Source organism: Equus asinus, chromosome 21 (assembly GCF_041296235.1).
Source record: "Equus asinus isolate D_3611 breed Donkey chromosome 21, EquAss-T2T_v2, whole genome shotgun sequence".
In the NCBI taxonomy this organism is placed as follows: domain Eukaryota; kingdom Metazoa; phylum Chordata; class Mammalia; order Perissodactyla; family Equidae; genus Equus; species Equus asinus.
This window is the reverse complement of record NC_091810.1, coordinates 23036974-23055824: the sequence shown is the minus strand read 5'-3', so window position 1 is coordinate 23055824 and position 18851 is coordinate 23036974. Positions and strand designations below refer to the sequence as shown.

At 40.2% G+C, this 18851-nt stretch overlaps 1 protein-coding gene across 6 annotated transcripts in view; it reads left to right on the top strand.

The window, feature by feature from the left end:
• The window catches only part of ITPR1 (inositol 1,4,5-trisphosphate receptor type 1), a 318989-nt gene that overhangs the window by 113712 nt on the left and 186426 nt on the right, over window positions 1–18851 (top strand). For all 6 annotated transcript variants that reach the window (XM_014868346.3, XM_014868351.3, XM_014868350.3 and 3 more), the window contains exons 5-10: window positions 2348–2463; window positions 11192–11278; window positions 13539–13697; window positions 15660–15758; window positions 16883–16966; window positions 17076–17222. In XM_014868346.3, the coding sequence (XP_014723832.2) occupies window positions 2348–2463; window positions 11192–11278; window positions 13539–13697; window positions 15660–15758; window positions 16883–16966; window positions 17076–17222 (692 nt within the window). The remainder of the gene's footprint in view (window positions 1–2347; window positions 2464–11191; window positions 11279–13538; window positions 13698–15659; window positions 15759–16882; window positions 16967–17075; window positions 17223–18851) is intronic.

Sequence of the window (18851 nt, the reverse complement as noted above, 5' to 3'; positions counted from 1 at the left end):
TTATTGATGAAATTTGAAATTGTTAATCCCATTTAATTCATAAAGTAAGTCATGTTGCAAATATTAATACTGGTAATTTAAATATTTTGAGTGGGTTTTTTTTGTATTAAGTCATGTGATTACCAAGGAAGTCACCCTGGCCCAGCCCAGATGCCACCCTCTGTCCTTTGTCAAAGACAGGACATTTGACGCTGGCCAAATGTTTCATGGGGTGAATGGAGAGTTCGCATATATCAAGCTGGTCTCTCAATGTTGTCGTTAAGTTGCCAATGATATAGTAAATGACTGCGACCTGTGGCTTTCATGCGAGGTGAGGAAAGCAGCTCTGTCTTTAAACTGGTTTCCTGCTATGTCCTTTGTTCTCTAAAGACCCAGATAATGCACTAATCATATGCACTAATAATTGCTTTCAGTAGGTGGATTGTATTCTTGATAAAGATGGATATCGATGGTCTTATGTTTACCTTGTAACCAGGTAGAAATACTTAGTGAAGGAGATTATAGACATGAGAAAGTACCTTTTATTTTTACAATTAAATGATCTTTTATTTTTTTTCTGAACGATGTCAAGTATTTGTGTCTGTGGTACTTGGTAAAAATCCATTGATGCTGACTAGAAGAAAGGGAGATCTGAGTTAGAGGAAAGTCCTGTTGTCTAAGTGCTTGATGGCAAATGAATTTTTTCTACTTTGAGACTGTTATTTGGCTAAGACAATGACTAGGTGTTTACCTGTTCAAGGTCCTTTAAGGGAATCTGTATAAATAAACAGATGAGAACAAGTGTACAGTTAGTAGATTAAATTTACTTAAAAGCTTGTTTTGACCTACCTTCAGGGTGTAATTTTTCCAATCTGGATATTCATTCCAAATTTATTAATTTTATTCTACAAATATTTACCATTCGAAAACCCAATATGTCAAAATGTAAACTTTTTAGGGAGTGTCAATTTTAAATATTAGTTTCCTAGAGCATTTATTTCTAATTTTTTTGATGGCATATCTGTATCAAAAAAATTTGACAGGGCTAACCTGGTGGGGTAGTAGGTTAAGTTCATGCACTCCACTTTGGTGGCCCAGGGTTTTTGGGTTTAGATCTCAGATGTGGACCCGCACAATGCTTGTCAAGCCATGCTGTGGCAGTGTCCCACATATAGAATGCAGGAAGATTGGCAAGGATGTTGGCTCGGGGACAATCTTCCTCAGGCAAAAAGAGGAAGATTGGCAATGATGTTAGCTCAGGGCCCATCTTACATACACACACAAAAATAAATTGACCCGTATACCCCTCTAAATTATGTATATATATATATATATATTTAAAAGTTATATAATGTGTTACTGTACTGATATATTGTATATATTATAAAAACAAGCAGGAAAATAGAAGTTGATGAAAAAGATTAAGATTAAGCAATGATGTAGTGTCCTGTTAATCATGATTAGCATGTTGTCATTAAGACCCTAAGGCATATAGGTGCTTTAGGATAAAGTTCTTCATTAAAGAAAATATTTTAAATGGTTTTCTTTATGATTTTTAATATCTGGGTGACTTTTTTCAGATCTGATTAGATTGTCATTTTTATCTGATAGCGGCTGACAAGAGGAATAAGAGGAGGATAGATTCTGCCTTGTTCTTGTTTCCTGGGTTTGCATGACGGCTATCTTCAGTGTTTTGATTTCTTTGCAGAGACCTTTTGAAGCCACTAGTCCATTTTGCGAGGGGTAGTTCTACTACGTAAGACAGTGTATAAAGTCATGAGCGCAGGCCTGCCTAAGCAGACACACATCACGATGCACTGAGAGTGAGGGACAGGGTATGGACTGTCTCAATCCAAGTTCAGATAGTTTCTTTCTGCTCCCCAGAGAATCATCCTGTACACAACACTCGAGACCGGTGCCCTAGGAGATCCCTCCAAATAAGCTTCTGTAGTATGTTTTTAAAATGTAGTGGAGTGAAGAGAGTTCGACTGATATATGAAAATGCTTGTAGGTATTGTTGCATCTAGCAGGGATATTTGTCCCTCTGTCTGTCTGTCATAAAAGAAAGGAAATGACTCTGGGGCAGCATTAAGAACCCCGGCTGTGGACTCTGAGTCCCAGCTCTGCCACTAACTGGCTATGTGACAATTGACTGACTTTCTAAGAGCCTCCAGTTTCCTCTCTATAACCTCACATGGTGGTGGTGAGGAGTGAAGGCCAAAGGAGAGGCTTGTGAAAGGGGCTTGTAGCTTATCATTTATACTTAAGTTTATAATTCCTTATATAAATAAAAGGGGAAAGGTTTTTTCGTGGGTTGAGTGTGTATACTTCCTCAGTAACAATTTTCCTTTGTTTGTTTCACTTCTAGATTGCCTCTTTAAACTATGTCCTATGAATCGATACTCTGCCCAGAAGCAGTTCTGGAAAGCCGCTAAGCCAGGGGCTAACAGCACAACAGATGCCGTACTGCTCAACAAACTACATGTATGTATTGAGATGGGGCTGTCCACGAGGGTCTCGTGAGCGGCCCCTTGGGTTGTGCCTGAGTGTAATGGCTTGGGGGCATTAGTTCTGCAACCCTCCAACTCTGGGTACTGGCTGGCATATGTTCTTCAACAAAGGGATAAAAGAGAGCTGACCCTAAGGTGAGATGGGCCATAGTCATCTTGAGATGTCTTGCGAGGTACTTTTTTCTCAGCCATTCCCTTTCTGGGATGGCTGTGGGTAGAGGACTGGTTATGAGCAGTTATGAACTGGTTAAGAACAAGCTCTGAAAGCGAACTGCCTAGATTTGAATCCTGGCTCCACCACTCCCTAACTGGTGATCTTAGGTAAGTTACTTAGCAATTTTGTGCCTCTGTTACCTCTTCTGTAAAATGGGATTGATGATAATATCCACCTGAGGAGGTTGTTGTGAGGATTGCATGAGATGAAACATAAAAGGCAATGCACGGTGCCTGGCACATAGTAAGTGTTTAATAAATTTTAGCTATTATGGTTGTATTTATCTTCACTGTTACTTGGCATATAGGAGAGGTTCTCATTCCATTGCTGATGTGCTGTGTGACTATAAGCAAGTTTCTGAACCTCTCTGACTCTGTTTCTCCATCTGTAAAATGATGACATAATTTTTCTAGTGTCTGGTGTCTAGAAGACAATTCTACCATGAAGCTAATCTGCATGGAACTTCTTTGAGATGTTTAGAAGAAGGACATGACGTATGTCCAATGTAGTAGTATTGAAGCTGGAACCCATTTCCCAATCCCTTTGTCCCGCTTTATTTTTCTCAGTGTCACTTATCATGGTCTATCTAATTTGTTTATCAGCTGTGTCCCCCCCACTAGAATATAGACTGTACAAGGGCAGAAATTTGTGTCAGGTTCACTCATGGCTGTATCCCTCATACAGAAATGTGTCGTAGGCACTCAGATATTTACTAACTGAATGAAAAAAAGTGTTCTTTCTTGGGACTTAGTGATAATAGTTGAAGGCACAGAATATCTCTGAGTCCCGAGGAGCTCACAACGTCATCCATCATGCTTGCTCTCTTTTTGCTAACGTATGGCAGTCACAACCAGCGGCATTTGGTAAGGTAGGGGTCATGTGAAGGCTGTCCTTTGTTCAGTACATGCTGTGTTAGACGAAGGTTAGGTACTCCAGGTATGATGAAAAGACCAGGATGCTAACCTCAGGGAGCTTATCGTCCAGTGTGAGGACACATAAACAGTCACTCCCACTGCGCTTATAATGGAATCCAGACTTTGTGTCTGCTGGACCCTGCTGCTGAGGCTTCCAAACTACATTCACTACACTCTAGTCACAGTGGCTTTATTTTTTTGAGCATCACAGATCTTAACAGTCTTACAACCTTTGCACTTTCAATTTGTTCTGTTTAGAATATTCTTCTCCTGGCTCTTCCTAAGCTAAGACCTTTGCCTCCTTTGTATCTCAGTTTAAGTGTCATCTCAGCGAGATCTTCCCCACCTCCTTATCTAAGCGATGTCCCGCTTGCTGTCCTCTCTCACAGCACCTTGGTTATATCTTTCTCAGAGCCCATCATTGTCTGCAGTTATATTTAGTAGTTTCCTTAATTATCATCTGTCACTCATTAGAATGACAGCTTCACAAGATGAAGAACAATGTCTGTCTTGTTCACCTCTGTATCCCAGTACCTGTAATAGTGTCTGGCACATAGTAGGTGCTCAAGAAATATTTGTTGAATGAATGAGCACTCTGCTAGGTGATAGTCACAAAACTGTGACAGCGTCTTAACCCTCTGGGAGCCTAATAGCTAATAAAGAATAAGGAGACAGTGACTAGACAGTGTGGCAAGTCCTATTCCAGGGTAAACCATGAAGGTTGTGGGAGCATGTAGAAGGGGCACCCAAATCCATCTTTGTGGTGGTCAGGGAGGGCTTCCTGGAGGAAGAGGAAATGACAAAGAAGCCTCAGTCTGAGGCATCTGTGAGAGTCAGAGGGCAGGAGAAGAAGAAACAATGGGAACAAAGAGACTGCTTAGAAGACTTGTATCATTATTTCAGTGGTTTTAGGGCAGGCATTCCCAACCTCCACAGACCTATTGCTCCCTCTTAATAGCAAATATTATGTAATTGTATGCACAGGAAATAAAATTCATAAATAACATAAACTCCCTAGGTAGCAAAGTTTAAAGAATGAATTATAAATTACTATACTTTAGTAAGTTCATGCTCAGGCACAACTGCTCTAGAGGACATAAGGAGGTAAATGCTTGCCCCTAATTGTTTAAACCCCTGAATGAGGCAGTGAAGGCTGTGACTAACATAGGTGTGTGGTACTGGCGACCCAAAAAGCGTGTTTTCCGTATGCGATTTTCCAAAATGGTCAGCAGCTCTTGGTAGTGTTATGAATAATGCAAGTACACTCTTCCCTGTTTTAAACAGCACTTGCATTTTTGGAAAATGTATTAATCATAGTGTTAATAAAACCATGCAAATCCGTGCTTTGTGTTGATATGTAAAGTGGAGTTAGGGGCTAGGCTCAGATAATTGCAGACAGATTTTTAACCTATGTGAATGTCCACCAGACATAAAACTGCACAGGATGAGCAATACTTCATCCTTGTGCGGGATTGTACCATGCATTTCAGGGCATCCTGCATCCCTGGCTTCTGGCCTTGGAACCTTCAGTAGCAGCCCCACCTCCTCCCCCAGTCATTTTGCAAAGATCCAGAATCGCCCTGAAGTCTGTGCTGAGAGCCTAGGAATCCAGCTGAATGGATGGGGAAGGTTGCTGCATCCTGCCCAGCTCCCTGGAGAGCCCTTCAGTGCATATGCCTGTGGGGTTATTGATGGATGAAGCGCATATCTTTAGTAGTCCTGCCTTTCCTTTTCTGGTGTGAAAATCATTCTGTTCAATGAGATCTTATTAGTACATCTCAAACTCTTTCTTTTCCTACACTTTTGACAGCAGGGGTTGTAAATTCAGATTTCTCTTGGCCAAGCAGGAAGCCAGCCAGAATAAAGGGGACTTGGTGGGCCAGGTTGCTAAGTGGAGTGTGCCTGTGTGCAGGCCCAGGGGGCAGCTCCACTTCCTTGCTGTTGCTGCGTGGGAAGGTGGGCTGAGAGCTGCTACCATGTCTTCTGCTTTTTCAAGAGAAGCTAAAAACCCATGCTTTTATGGATAATATCTCAATTTTTAAAAAATATTGGCAATTAACTAATGAAGGCTTAAAACATTCACTCAGCACTAACACAAAATGGCTCACGCTGGATGAGGTTCTTTAGCCACCTGTTTGGAACCCGTGATGTACATGTTATGTTTTATCAGCAATTCCTTTCAATGTACCTCCCACAAATGAACTGTGAAAAAGACTGCACAGTTGAAAAAATGTATTGCTAAAGGTGATCAAGAACTTTGAAGTCCTTATTAGAAAAAGAGAAAAACAAAATCAATGCATTCTCTCTTTCATACTGTTTGTGCCTTAAAAAAATTTTAAAGGAAACCAGTCCTTCCCCTGATTTAGGAAGACTGATTTGACTTTCAGGTCATGGGTGTTGACTTCATGTGGTTCCTACTTTCCTGCTCAGCTGGCCCTTTTTTCCCCTAGTGTCTGAAAGTCATTTCCATGTTTTAGTGCAGTCATTAAAATGTTGTATTTTGGGCAGCTGCTTGCCTTTCGGGGCTGGTGACTAGTCTCTAGTGGGTTTTCATTTTTATTTTTGTCAACTACTGTGCAGCACCCCAATCAAAGGTCAGATTATTTTAAATTAATGCCATTTAAGGAATTAGTTGTCTAGACCACTTGACTTCCTTTTGACTAGGATATGCAACATATAAACAGCAATCTGAAGGAGAATGACATCTAGTGGTTGGTTACTGTGTGTGTGTTCATTCCTTCTGCAGGCATAACTGGATTCTAACTCTACTGGTCATGATTTCCCCAATGTCTCGTGGTGGAACGAGCTTCCCTCACCCACACTCGAGTCACGTAATTTGTTACCCAGGTCTTCGCTACCATTTCCGGACAGCATTTTTACCTTCTGCCTTGAAACAGCACCTAAATTGTTTTGGTTCTGAGAAATGGTCGATTACACTAAGCTGTAGCTTTGAGGAGCTTGCAGGAACCAGAGGAGTGAGAAGTCTTTATTGTCTTCTAAAGCCTGTATCCTGCGTTGCTTGTTTTCAGAACCCTTAATTCAATATCACGTTACATAATTCAGAGCTTGTTGACCTTAAATAAACTTTCCCCATTGTTCCAGTGACCCTTCTGTAGTAATTTAATAATGGTTTCTCTATTTCCGAAATAAAATAACAGGTGACTAAGATGGAGTTGACCTTGATGTTGCTTGGGGAACGTGGAAACATTTGTGGTGAATAATGGTGGTAGAGACCATAGCATAGAGAGTGATTTTTCTTCTTTAGAAATTCAAAACAGTCCTTGACTCATTGTGTAAGGGAAAAGAGCAACAGGTATTTAAATTAATCAGGATTTTTAAATATTGAAAAGGTAACACATTATAATGACTTTTTAAAAATCCAAGCTTCTTGCCACAGAGACACGATGAAGATGTTTTTGAAGAGAGGACACACATGAGTAATTTAGGGAAAGACTTCCAAAATATGCATGTGTAAGAAAAGGAAAAAAAAGATCCCTAAATTTTACTCCTCAAAGATAGCCTTGGTTCATATTTGGTGCATGCCCCACTCTTCCACCCTCTGTTCTATTCCTACCTCTCTGTGGTTTAAAGTATCAATGGGAGCATGCTTTCTTACTTCTCTTTCTTTAACCTGGCTTCACTCACTATGTCATGAGTAAATAGGAATCTGTATCTTCATTCTTAATGGCTTTTTGGTTACTCCGTTGTGTGGCAGTACAGTAATTTTTGATCACCAAGCCCTATGGGGGTGGATGGTATTCAGGATCCTGACATATTTTGCCATTCTGAAAAAAGAAGTTATGACCTTGTGCGTGTGACAGATTATCTTCTTAGGAGAAACTCCTAGAAATGGAATTGCAAAGTCAAAGTTAAGCCCTTTGAACAACTTTTTGATAGACATTGCTGGATTATCCTTCAGAAAGATTGTACCAGTTCACTGCCTTTCAGTATGGGCCCATCATTAGAATATACTTGAGGAATTTAACAGACCACATCTCATTCCTTTCAAGGGTGGAAGCAGCCTTGGCCATTGGGCCCAGGTATAGTTCGAACCTTATTTCCTTTTTTTTTTTCCTCTTTTGCTGAGGAAGATTCAACCTAAGCTAACATCTTTGCCAATCTTCCTCTATTTTGTATGTAGGTTGTTGCCACAACATGGCTGCCACCAAGTGGTGTAGGTCTGCACCTGGATACTGAACCTGGGCTGCCAAAGTGGAGTGCACCAAACTTAACCACTAGGCAACAGGGCCAGCTCTCTTATTTCCTTTTTATCTATCTTTTGCCTCACCTGTTGAACCTAAAAATCGTGATGGATGATTTTGTCTAGAAGCTGAATTTGACAGTGCTGTATGTCAGTTGTATCTCAACAAAATTGGGAGAAAAATCAGAATTTGGTTTTGTGGGGGGAGTTATCTAAGGACTGATGTGTGAATTCAGATGAACACATTTGGCATTTATGCATTTAGTTAAAGGTGAAATGACTTGGGGATTTTTCTCCTCAAACAAAGAGAGCTTATAGGAGATGTGAATTCTTAGAATGGTCCATAAGCTTAATGCACTGAATGTTAATTCAGTAGTTATGTGTAGGCTTGGTCATCATTAAACCTTTTAACATTTTCAGATGTGATATTTAATATTTTAAGAGAAGTTCTTAGATATTTATTCTCCCATTTTGTTTTATTTTCTGTTCTAATTTTACCTTTTGTTATGTGTTTAGACAAATGCCCTTTGACATTTAGGGCTGCTGGTGGTTAGTCTTAAATACGGAATATGTGCCTTCTTGATGACTAATTTGACAGTTCTTTTTAGGCATGTCAGTGACCACTGGGTTGCCACTTCTATGCTTAGTCTAAGAGTAGCAGAAACTTAATATTTTAGATTAATGTTTCTTAAATTGAGGCTACTGGCTATTCTTGAGAGTAGGAGGAATGTCCATGAGAATTTTTCCTCCTAAACAGGAACCTTTATATATCATTTAAGTCCAAGAACTACTACTTTATAATTCTCTAAAGGTGGATCATTTCAGTATGATGTTTTGAGCAGAGAATAGCTATATTTCTTTGTTGGAAAATGTTATGTTTTATTTTACTGAATCTCTTGATTTTTCCCCCTTGAACATTTTTTCTCTCTTGAATTTCCTGTCTATATCAGCTGAGAACTGCTTAGCAGAAGGAACAAATGGCTCTCTACAAAGTATGAACCAACCTTCCAAGTGGATTCAGTCCAGTGTTTTGTTTGGAAAACTACCTGCAGAACCTCTGGGTACTGTAGAGATCTCTGGAGGAGGTGAAGCTCCGGCATGAGAATAGGGAGAAGAGAGATGGGAGGAGAGGAGGGGAGAGAGTTTATGGAGGGGAGAGCTACGGAGAACTGTGCTGAGGGCAGTTTGGATGCCAAAGATTGCCATGTTGTCTGCACTGGTATTGTTTCTGGATGCATCTTAAATCCAGTGGATTTTATCCGTTTGTAACTGAGAATAGCAGACTGGTAACTAATTCTAAAAGAGAGAGCAGGAAGCCTCTGAATAGACCGTTGTTTTAAAGAGTTGGAACAGAGACAGTAAACTTGCAATGATCTACACTAAGGTAGGCAGATCCTTTGCTTCCTATAGAGTAGTTTCTCTTTGGTTTGGGATTGGTTCTTGCACCTTCTTTTCCTCAAATGATGTACCTTCCTAAAAACAACTATACTCCAGGTAGACGTGTGGAGCAGATGCTGAATTTGACGGAAACTGAAAGATTTTTAACCCAGCCAATTTGGTTCCCCTTTTGAAATTCTCATCATTAGGACACTTCTTAGTTTCAGAAACTTGTGTATGATAATAATGGTTAAATTTATTGAATGCCTGTTATGTGTCTGGCATATGTTTTCTCTGATCTTCACAACAGCCCTAAAAGGCTTGCATTGTTTCCATTTTGTGGATGAGAATTCTGAGTGAGGCTTGGTGAGATTAAGTGACCCGGCCAGGATGATAAAGCTAGTATGTGGTGGAACCAAGACCAAGTCCAGAAGGGTCCTGTGGAAATGCAGACATGTTTCCTGGGAAAGAGGCCCACTAACCATTGGCATCTGGTAGCGTCTGACCTCAGGGAAAGGAGAAATTTGAGGAAGAGAACATTGGGAACAGTTCTGAAGTACGCAGTTGGTCATCAGGGTTTTATCCTCCATTAGATTAGGTCCTGATTTCCTCCTGTTGGTTTACTTCTGTTTCACTCAGTCTAGGTTTGGGAGACAGGGACTGGAACAGCGCTTTCCTCATTGCCTAGGATGAAACTGGTTCCTTTTAGCATTGTTGTCTTATGGTAACAGTAGTTTCAGAGTTGTACAGGTCAATGAATGAAAAATGACTGTTCAGCTTGGTAGCCTTGGCACATTATTCCGGAACCTTCTGTTCAATTTCATCATGTTCCCTGCCATGCCAAATTTGGACTGGTAATGTCTCTCAGCCTGATTTGTAACTACAAATCTGGAGTTAACCCAAATATGAGTTTGAGGATTATCTTTGGTACTTAATAGATGTGATTTTTTTAAAAAAGACATTATTAAGCAAAATTTCAAATGTACACAGAAATAGGGAAAATAATATAACAAACCCTTTTTGTATCCATCGTCCAACTAGCTATGCAGTGTCTACCAAACTTTTTAATCTCTCGATCTATTTTTCCTCTTCTTTAAGATTGGTATAATGATCTTCCCCTCCAGGAACTACTATGAAAATTAAATTATAATTAATATCCAACAATAATAACTAACACTTCATGAATGTTGTCTGGGCACTATGTTACATGATTCCTATGAGGTGTAGGTACTATTTTTATCCTCATTTTACAAAACTGGAAACTGAGGCTCACAGATGTTAAATAATATATTCCAGGTCACAAAACCAGAAACCGCCCCAAACCAGCATTTAAATTCAGTTTTATTTTACTCCAGAACCTTAAAAGAGGACTTTTACAATTCATAAAGGGGCTGTGCAAATTCCCTCCCACCTCTACCCTATTTTCTTTAAAAGTATATAAGCTTTTGACTTAGTCTTACCCTAAGCAGATGTCCATGAATTCCTTAAAGAAAATAATAACATTTTTAAAAAGCCAAAAAGCAGGCCAGCCCTGTGGCCAAGTGGTTAAGTTCGTGCCCTCTGCTTCAGCAGCAGCCCAGGGTTTACGCCAATTCGGATCCTGGGTGCGGACATAGCACCGCTCATCAAGCCATGCTGAGGTGGTGCCCCACAGAGCACAACCAGAAGGACCTACAACAATAGAATATACAGCTATGTACTGGGAGGCTTTGGGGAGAAGAAGAAGAAGAAAAGATTGGCAACAGATGTTAACTCAGGTGCCAACCTTAAAAAAATAAATAAATAAAAATAAAAAGCCAAAAAGGCCAAGAAAGCAAAGGCATAGTGGGTTGGATTCTTGACCTTGTTGCTCATTTCCCTTAGCCTCAGGATATGCTTAGATATTTGCTGATTTCTGTGGTTCTTGTCTGAACTTGCAACATTGGTTTTCCATTGCTGCAGAGAAACATAACCCATTGTTTCCTCTTTGTGACCAGTCTTTCTTCTTCATGTGCAGCATGCTGCAGACTTGGAAAAGAAGCAGAATGAAACAGAAAACAGGAAATTGCTGGGGACCATAATCCAGTATGGCAACGTGATCCAGGTAGGTCAAACCGCTGTTCTCTTCTGGAGCTGTAGCATTACAAAGAACAAAACTGAAGAAACACACACACGAAACCGAGTTTGGGTACCTTTCCAGTAGGACTCCCTGGAGACAACCAGTTTGTTGCAAAGAGTCTAGTGTTTCTTGTTATATGTGTTGGACTGTTGGGCTTTTTAGTTGGTCCTCTCTAAGTGCGAGAATCCACTTCTCTCCCCCTGTAGCTGATAATTTAAGATATGTCCAAATATTTTGGGCTTCCTACCTGAGAGAAGCCTGGCTGTTGCATTTTTGTTTAACTTGCATTGCTTGGAAGTTCTTTCTATTTGGTGAAAATTGGCTTCCCTGTAACTTTTATTTATTAATTCAAGAGCTGGCCACCAGAGGTAATAAGAGCAATTCTCTACCTTCAGATAGAATGTTTGATGATAGGTCTCATGTCATATCTCACATGTTGTGAGGCTTATTTGTCTCTTGTGCCTGTAATTTGGCATGGGGATAAAACACAATCTAAGAAAGAGTGACTGCAGGTTTTGCTGAGAAAATCCATCTGGGTCTATCCTTGAAGAAAGTAGTGTGTGAGGAAGTCCGGTGCCAAACGTGGCTTCTCTTGATTTGTCCAGTTACTAGATCATTTTGGCCCAGGCACAGAGGGTAGTAGTTGCCAACTTTTGAGGACCTGACCCATTTGCTTGTCTTGCTTCATTATTTCCTTTTTCGAAGGATTTTGCTTATGTAAACCTTACTGATTACAAAGGAATTCCTTACCAGTTTTATTTCTATTAGGAATACAGCAGTGCTAATCAGAAACATGGAAAACTAGAATTGCAAATTGGTAAAAACAACCTTTTATGTTTAAATGGGTTATTACTATTAGGCTCTTTGAAATAGTAAAAGAAACTTTCAAAATCTGTTTGAACATTAGGTCCTGCCAGTCTCATTCCTCCTCCCTTTCAGGTTCTATCTAATTGAGAATGGACACAGGGGGCCAGGTGGGCTCAAAGTTCAGTATCAGCTTTATTACCAGGCCAGGCCAGCGCCTTGAAACTCACAGTACAAGACTCCCTGGTTTGCTTAGATTGGAGGATGGCTTGAACAAAAGATGAAAGAGGGGCACAGGGGCTAAGAACATAAACTCTTAAGTGCATTCCAATTCAGATTTTGCAACTTACAGACTGTCATATTTTGGGCAAGAGATCTTGCCATGCCCCAGTTTGCTTACTAGCAAAATGAGAATAAAAATGGTATCTGCTTTGTAGCTAATATTGCTTATTATTACTTCTCCCAAGTGTGGATCTTGGGCTTCACATCTAGGTAATGTCGGCTTATAAACTAACTGAGTCTAGCACCTGGACAGGTGCATGGAGGGCCACGGGCCACTCACCAGGGTAACAATGAGAGCTTGGGAGGGCATTGCTTTCTCCTTATTTATCATGGCCAGGGGATGTCAGGGGCTCGTACATCAGACAAGTTACTCCTCTACCCCCAACAACTCTGATAGAAGATTTATAGACCTTTATAGACCTCCTAGGACTGTTTTAGAAACTGTATCTGTTAACATATGAAAAAGGGGATATTGGCAGTTAGCAATGGAATCCTATGCTGGTCTTACCATTTCTGCTGGGGTTGGGCAGACTTTCATATTCCCTTCCATCTTCTGTTACAGCTTGTTGAATTGGGAAGGCTTGGTCAATGCTTCCTGGTCTAGACCTACTATGAGACAAGTTGTTTCCCATCTAGATCTTTGGTCTTTCCATCCCCTTCATGTAACCATTACTCAAGAATTAAGAATAAAATGCTGTAGCAGCCACATTCTTCCAAATGAAATGACAATCCCCTAATGGGGTCACCTATTAAAGTGGACTGTTTCTTAGGCTCAGAAGTGCCCTTCCTTGGCTGCACCTGTGTGTGAGGCTGTATTTAGACTGCACTTCCTCAGCTCCTTCACACTGGGTTAGGCCCCTTCTCACTAACAGACGGCAGAGTGCTGTGCCTAGCTGGTGGTGCACTTGACCTCAGCAACAGCTCTCTTGTGCAAGGCAATGCTGGGGGAAAAAATACTTCTTCTTCTCTCTACTTCTGCTCCCTTTGCTCTTGCTCATTTTCTAATTATCCCCTGCCTTAGGCACATTTGTGATTCTCTAACTTCACAGGCAGCTCAGTGGTGGGAGGAATGTTTGATACATATTTTATATGACAGAGAGACATGGTAGAGATTCAGAGGCTTGCTGACAGTCACCTTATTCTCTTGGTGGGTTTTCAGCTCCTGCATTTGAAAAGTAATAAATACCTAACTGTAAATAAGAGGCTTCCAGCTCTGCTGGAGAAGAATGCCATGAGAGTGACATTGGACGAGGCTGGAAATGAAGGGTCCTGGTTTTATATTCAGCCATTCTACAAGCTGCGATCCATCGGAGACAGTGTAAGTGCAAATTCCCAGCCTGGGGAGTGTTCTGTGCCATGCTTCCAACCATAACTCTATATTAAAGTCAACTCAGAGAACTTTAAAGTTGAAACCTGAGGATTATCCTGTATGAAGAAAAGAAGGGAATCACTATGGAAACCAGTGTTTGGGAAACAGGGAAATTTGGAGAGGTGTGACCTAAATACAGTAACGGTGTTTTTCCTACTGGGCTTCTGAAAAAATTGTATGAAGAGCCCATGACCTCTGTAACTTTACCACGAAAACAGCTATCGTATGTCATTGTCCTGGGGAGTGTCCCTCTCCTTCTAGATCATTAGTGGAATAGAAATGCCACTCTATTTTGGAAATAAAGTTAGTAAAGGAGGATGGAAAGGAAGTAGGTATAGCAGGAAAGGAGAGTGGATTTGAGGATTATCCTCCCTTGTTCCTTTGTCAGTAAGCCTGCAGGCTCCCCATCCCATTTCAGCGACTGCAGTTGGTCCTGAGTTGACCCCTCTCCTGAGGAGTCATTAAGATGTATAAAGCCTGACTTAGAACAGTTCTGAACTTGTTAGCTACATTAGTAAGTGGTATACTTAACAATGAATATGTTTAAATACTATCAGCTATATTTCTGACCTTGTTAAGTTTCTGACATAGTTGTTTTTTACCCAAAAGAAATATATGCCTTTAAACAGAGTGAAATCTTGTCAGAATGCTCAATGAACTTTTCCATTTTCAGTATTGCCATTTAAGTTTACAAGTTTTGGGCAATTTAAATATATATGAGTTTTTGTGTCTTTATTACAGTATATGTTTGTGTCTTTATCATAGTATATATAATATTCCTGAAGCATCCAGTTTCAGACCATTCCATCCCAGTTGATGTACGGTAAATATTGGTCCTCAACTGAGTATAGAAGAACAAGTCCAGTAAAGCTTAGCTTTTAGCAAAAGTCCTGATTTTTTGAGGCATTTAACTTATATTCATTTGGAGTTAGAGCAAATTTAATTGTATATGTTCCCCAAATGTGTCAAACTGAAAATAGATGGGTTTTACATGTTAGGAAACCATCATTTTCACTCCTCTTCCTTCCATCCCCCATAAAAAATGACAGGCTGTTTTGTTTTGAATTTCATTTTCAAGAAGTCCTTAGCTTTCCTCTCCTTTAAACTTATCTGTTTAGCTATGCCTTAGTTGAGAAGGTAAGATGAACTTGAATAATTATCCTTGTAGAATAGTGTTTTTCAAATGACTGGTGTTGATCCGTTCATGGGCCCTGAGATCAATTTAGTGGCTTGTGACTATTGTTTTGGAAAGTGGACTAAAATAGGAAGTGTTAGGCTATCTTAAACATAATGAGGATAAGTATTGTTTTGGGGGTTAACTTTTGTTTTAGATAAATATAGATATCTATATATACTCACATATACATATATACACACACATACATATACACAGATATATGCACATAAGCATGTGAGACTGTATGTGTGACTGAGTCATAATAGAAAACATATTAATGTGGCTTGTAGTAAAAAAAGCATGAAAGTCATTACTTTAGATATATAAAATTATGCCTTTACTCTTTCAAAGATAATGAATAAGATAAAGATACTTCAGACAATATTCTTCTTCTACTCTTAAAATTTATTTAGAGCTTATTTATATAAATGCCTTAACTGAACCTAACAGAGATAAGATTTTTTTCTTCCTGTTCTGGATTGACTTTGAAGATATCTTTGTATAATGACTGATAATCATGGACCAAAATTCACTCTTAGCCTTGTAAACATCTTCCCTCTTGCTCAGGGTCAGGCTTTTAAAGATGTGCAGGTGTCCTGCATCCTCCTACTTGCCAGAAACTGAGTATTGGCTCCTGTATACAGGCTCCTGTGGCTCCTCCGAGAACTACCCAGTGATCAGTCTGCAGTCCTGACCAGTTTTGTGAAAGGCTCTGTTGCTCCTTTCTTTTCCAGGTGGTCATAGGTGACAAGGTTGTTCTGAATCCTGTCAATGCTGGCCAGCCGCTGCATGCCAGCAGCCATCAGCTGGTGGACAACCCAGGCTGCAATGAGGTAAGGGAACCCAAGTTACAGTTCGTGAGTGGGCATATGCTGCAGGAGCAGGCCTTCTGGGGGTCAGAGCATGTGCCTGCTGAAAGTGACTTTAGTAGTGACTTGGGGTAGTGTGTCCGTTCTGCAGGTGGGGCAACTGAGGCCCAGAGTCGAGAGGTTGTGGAAGTCTGTGCAGTGAATGATGGGTAGGGGCCAGTAGTCAGCCCAGGGCTGTTTGCTAAGCCTTATGTCGCTGGGGGATTGTTTTCTGATTTGTTAAGCCAAAGAAGGGCCCCTATTACTAAATTTTTCTGGCCAGAAGGCGCCTTTTTCTAATTTATCTCCCTAAAGAGAGTGCCTTCTGTTCATTCCTAAGAGGGGTACATTATAGTTGATCAGTAGCCCTGCAAGAGTGCTATCTTGCTTTTGGCAATACAGCTACTGAGCCTCTAAATTGGCAATTGTAGGACACAAAGCCAGAAACTTGATTGTGACATGTAGTTGAGGTCACAGACTCTAGAGTCAGACAGGTGTGGATTCCAATCCGAAGTTTGCCTCTCTCCAGCTCTGGGACTGAAGGTTAGTTGCTCAGTCTCCCTGTGCATCAGTTTTCCTGTTTCTGAAAGGGGGGTGATGGTCATACCTATTTTTAAGGATGTTGCTGAGGATTAAATGAAATAGTGGACATTAGTACTTAGCCCAGTGCCTGGCATATATTTAGTGTACAATGGCTGTTCCTGTTAGTGATTATCATTAGTATTTTAGATCGTTTACAGTGGACTCCTTTTTGCCTTTGTAACTCATCTCATTTTATAAGTATTTGTTTTCATTGGGTCTTTACTTTCTGGCTACAGAAGAAGAGACTTGGAGAAGAAGGAAGATACCATTCCAGAAGGGCAGGAAGCTTGGTTCCTGTAGCCATAGTTGGAGCATACCTAGTGATTCGTTCAAATGAACCATTTATTATCAAACACTTCTGATAGGCCAATGAATTTGCAAGTCCTGTTATCTTAGTGGTGTCAATCTGTAGGGTTTGGGGGCTGAAGCACAGCCTTGCTCCTTGGGCAGTGGTGACGAATTTTGGGGCTGAAAGACATAGTTATTGTGAAGGATATGTGAAAAAATAACTCTAATTTCTTTTCCAGGTCAATTCCGTCAACTGCAATACAAGCTGGAAAATAGTCCTTTTCATGAAATGGAGTGATAACAAAGATGACATATTAAAGGGGGTGAGTTTGATACTTTATGGGCTGGGCAGCGCTAGGCTCTTCTTGGGGCAGCAGTTTAGTTCTCTTTTTAAATTTATTTTCCTTAATTCTTCTGTGTGTTGATTTTTAGGGTGACGTGGTGAGGCTGTTCCATGCTGAGCAGGAGAAGTTTCTCACCTGTGACGAGCACAGGAAGAAGCAGCACGTCTTCCTGAGAACTACTGGCCGGCAGTCGGCCACATCTGCCACCAGTTCAAAAGCCCTGTGGGAGGTGGAGGTAAGGGGTGGGACAGGGGAGGCGGGGAGATAGGACTCGTGGGTTTATAGGAATAAGTCACATTCCTAGGTCCGCACCTAGGATCCAAACCAGTGAACCCCAGGCCGCCGAAGCAGAACATGTGAACTTAACCGCTGCGCCACCGGGCCAGCCCCTTTTGGTCTGGTTTTTTTTTTCATTCAGCATAATTATTTTGAGATTCATTCACATTGTTGCATGTATCACATAGTTCATTCCTTTCTATTGCTGAGTAGTATTCCACCGGATGGCTGCACCACAGTTTGTTTGTCTGTTCACTGTGATGGAGATTTCAGTTGTTCCCAACTTGGGCTATTACAAATGAAGTTTCTATGGACATATGTGTACAAGTCTCTGTATTGACATAAGCTTTCATGTCTCTTAGCTAAATTCCTAGGAATGGAATAGCTGCATCATATGGCAGGTGTATGTTTACATTTAAAAGAAGCTGCCACACTGTTTTCCAACATGATTGTACTATGTTAACGTTCCTACCAGCAGAGTATGAGAGTTCCCGCTCTTCCACATCCTCACTAACACTTGGTGTGGTCAGTCTTTTTTATGTTAGCCATTTTAATAGATGTGTAGTGAAATTTTGTGATGGTTTTGATCTGCATCTCCCTTATGGCTAATGATGTTGAGCATTTTTATGTGCTTATTTGCCATTAGTGTGTCTTCTCTGGTGAAGTGTCTGTTGCAATGTTTTGCCCATTTTAAAAATTGCCTTAGCTCTCCTTTAACATGGAGAGTGTAATAATCAGGTTTTTCGTGGCTATTGCATAGAAAAATTTCTACAGTTTTCATGATTCAAGGATTCTACATAAAGTTCTTAATTTCTACCCTCTGCCTATTTTCTTCTTTTCCTCCTTCTCTCCACACACATAGCATTTGCTTTTGATTTACTATCTACTTGGGACACTGTCAATCCTACTAGATTATGAACCCCTTGAGAACTAGAACTTTGTCATTGATGCCCCCATTGTACCCACCACAGAGTTTTATACATTTGAAACATTCTTTGAGAGTCACTTTTCATGTGTGATTTTAATACTGGTGCCAAAAAAAAAAACCCAAAGATTTTCTTTTTTCTCAGTGTTGAAGTAATAAATGACGCAAACTAGAGAAAAATTGAAAATAGAGAAAACAAGAGAAGAAGTGAACTGTCATTTCATTAATTTAATGTGACTGCTTCCATTGAGCTATCTAATTTATGCGTAGAATTTTTGTTTAGTTGATGTCATTTTACAAACAATTTTGCACCTTGCTTTAACATGCTGTCGTAAACCAAAAAAGTGTTATAAATGTCAGAATTGTACAGAAGTCACTGTGATTGACTTTAGTACCTTAATAGCAGGTACCAGGCCTTCACTCAAAAATTGATTGGAATGAATTAAAGATGACAACTTTTTGTGGAGTTTTTCGAAGTATGGACTTCTTTAAGTACTTAACTCAGAAGTCCACTTCAGAGCATCTTCTATTTTTTTTTTCTTCTGAGAAGAAACAACTGTCTAATTCTTGCTCCTTAAAAGATCGTTTCCTGCCAATTTTTTTCATGAATATTCTAGGAAAACATCGAGTGTCTTCCTTTTTTATTTATTTCTTGAAGATTTT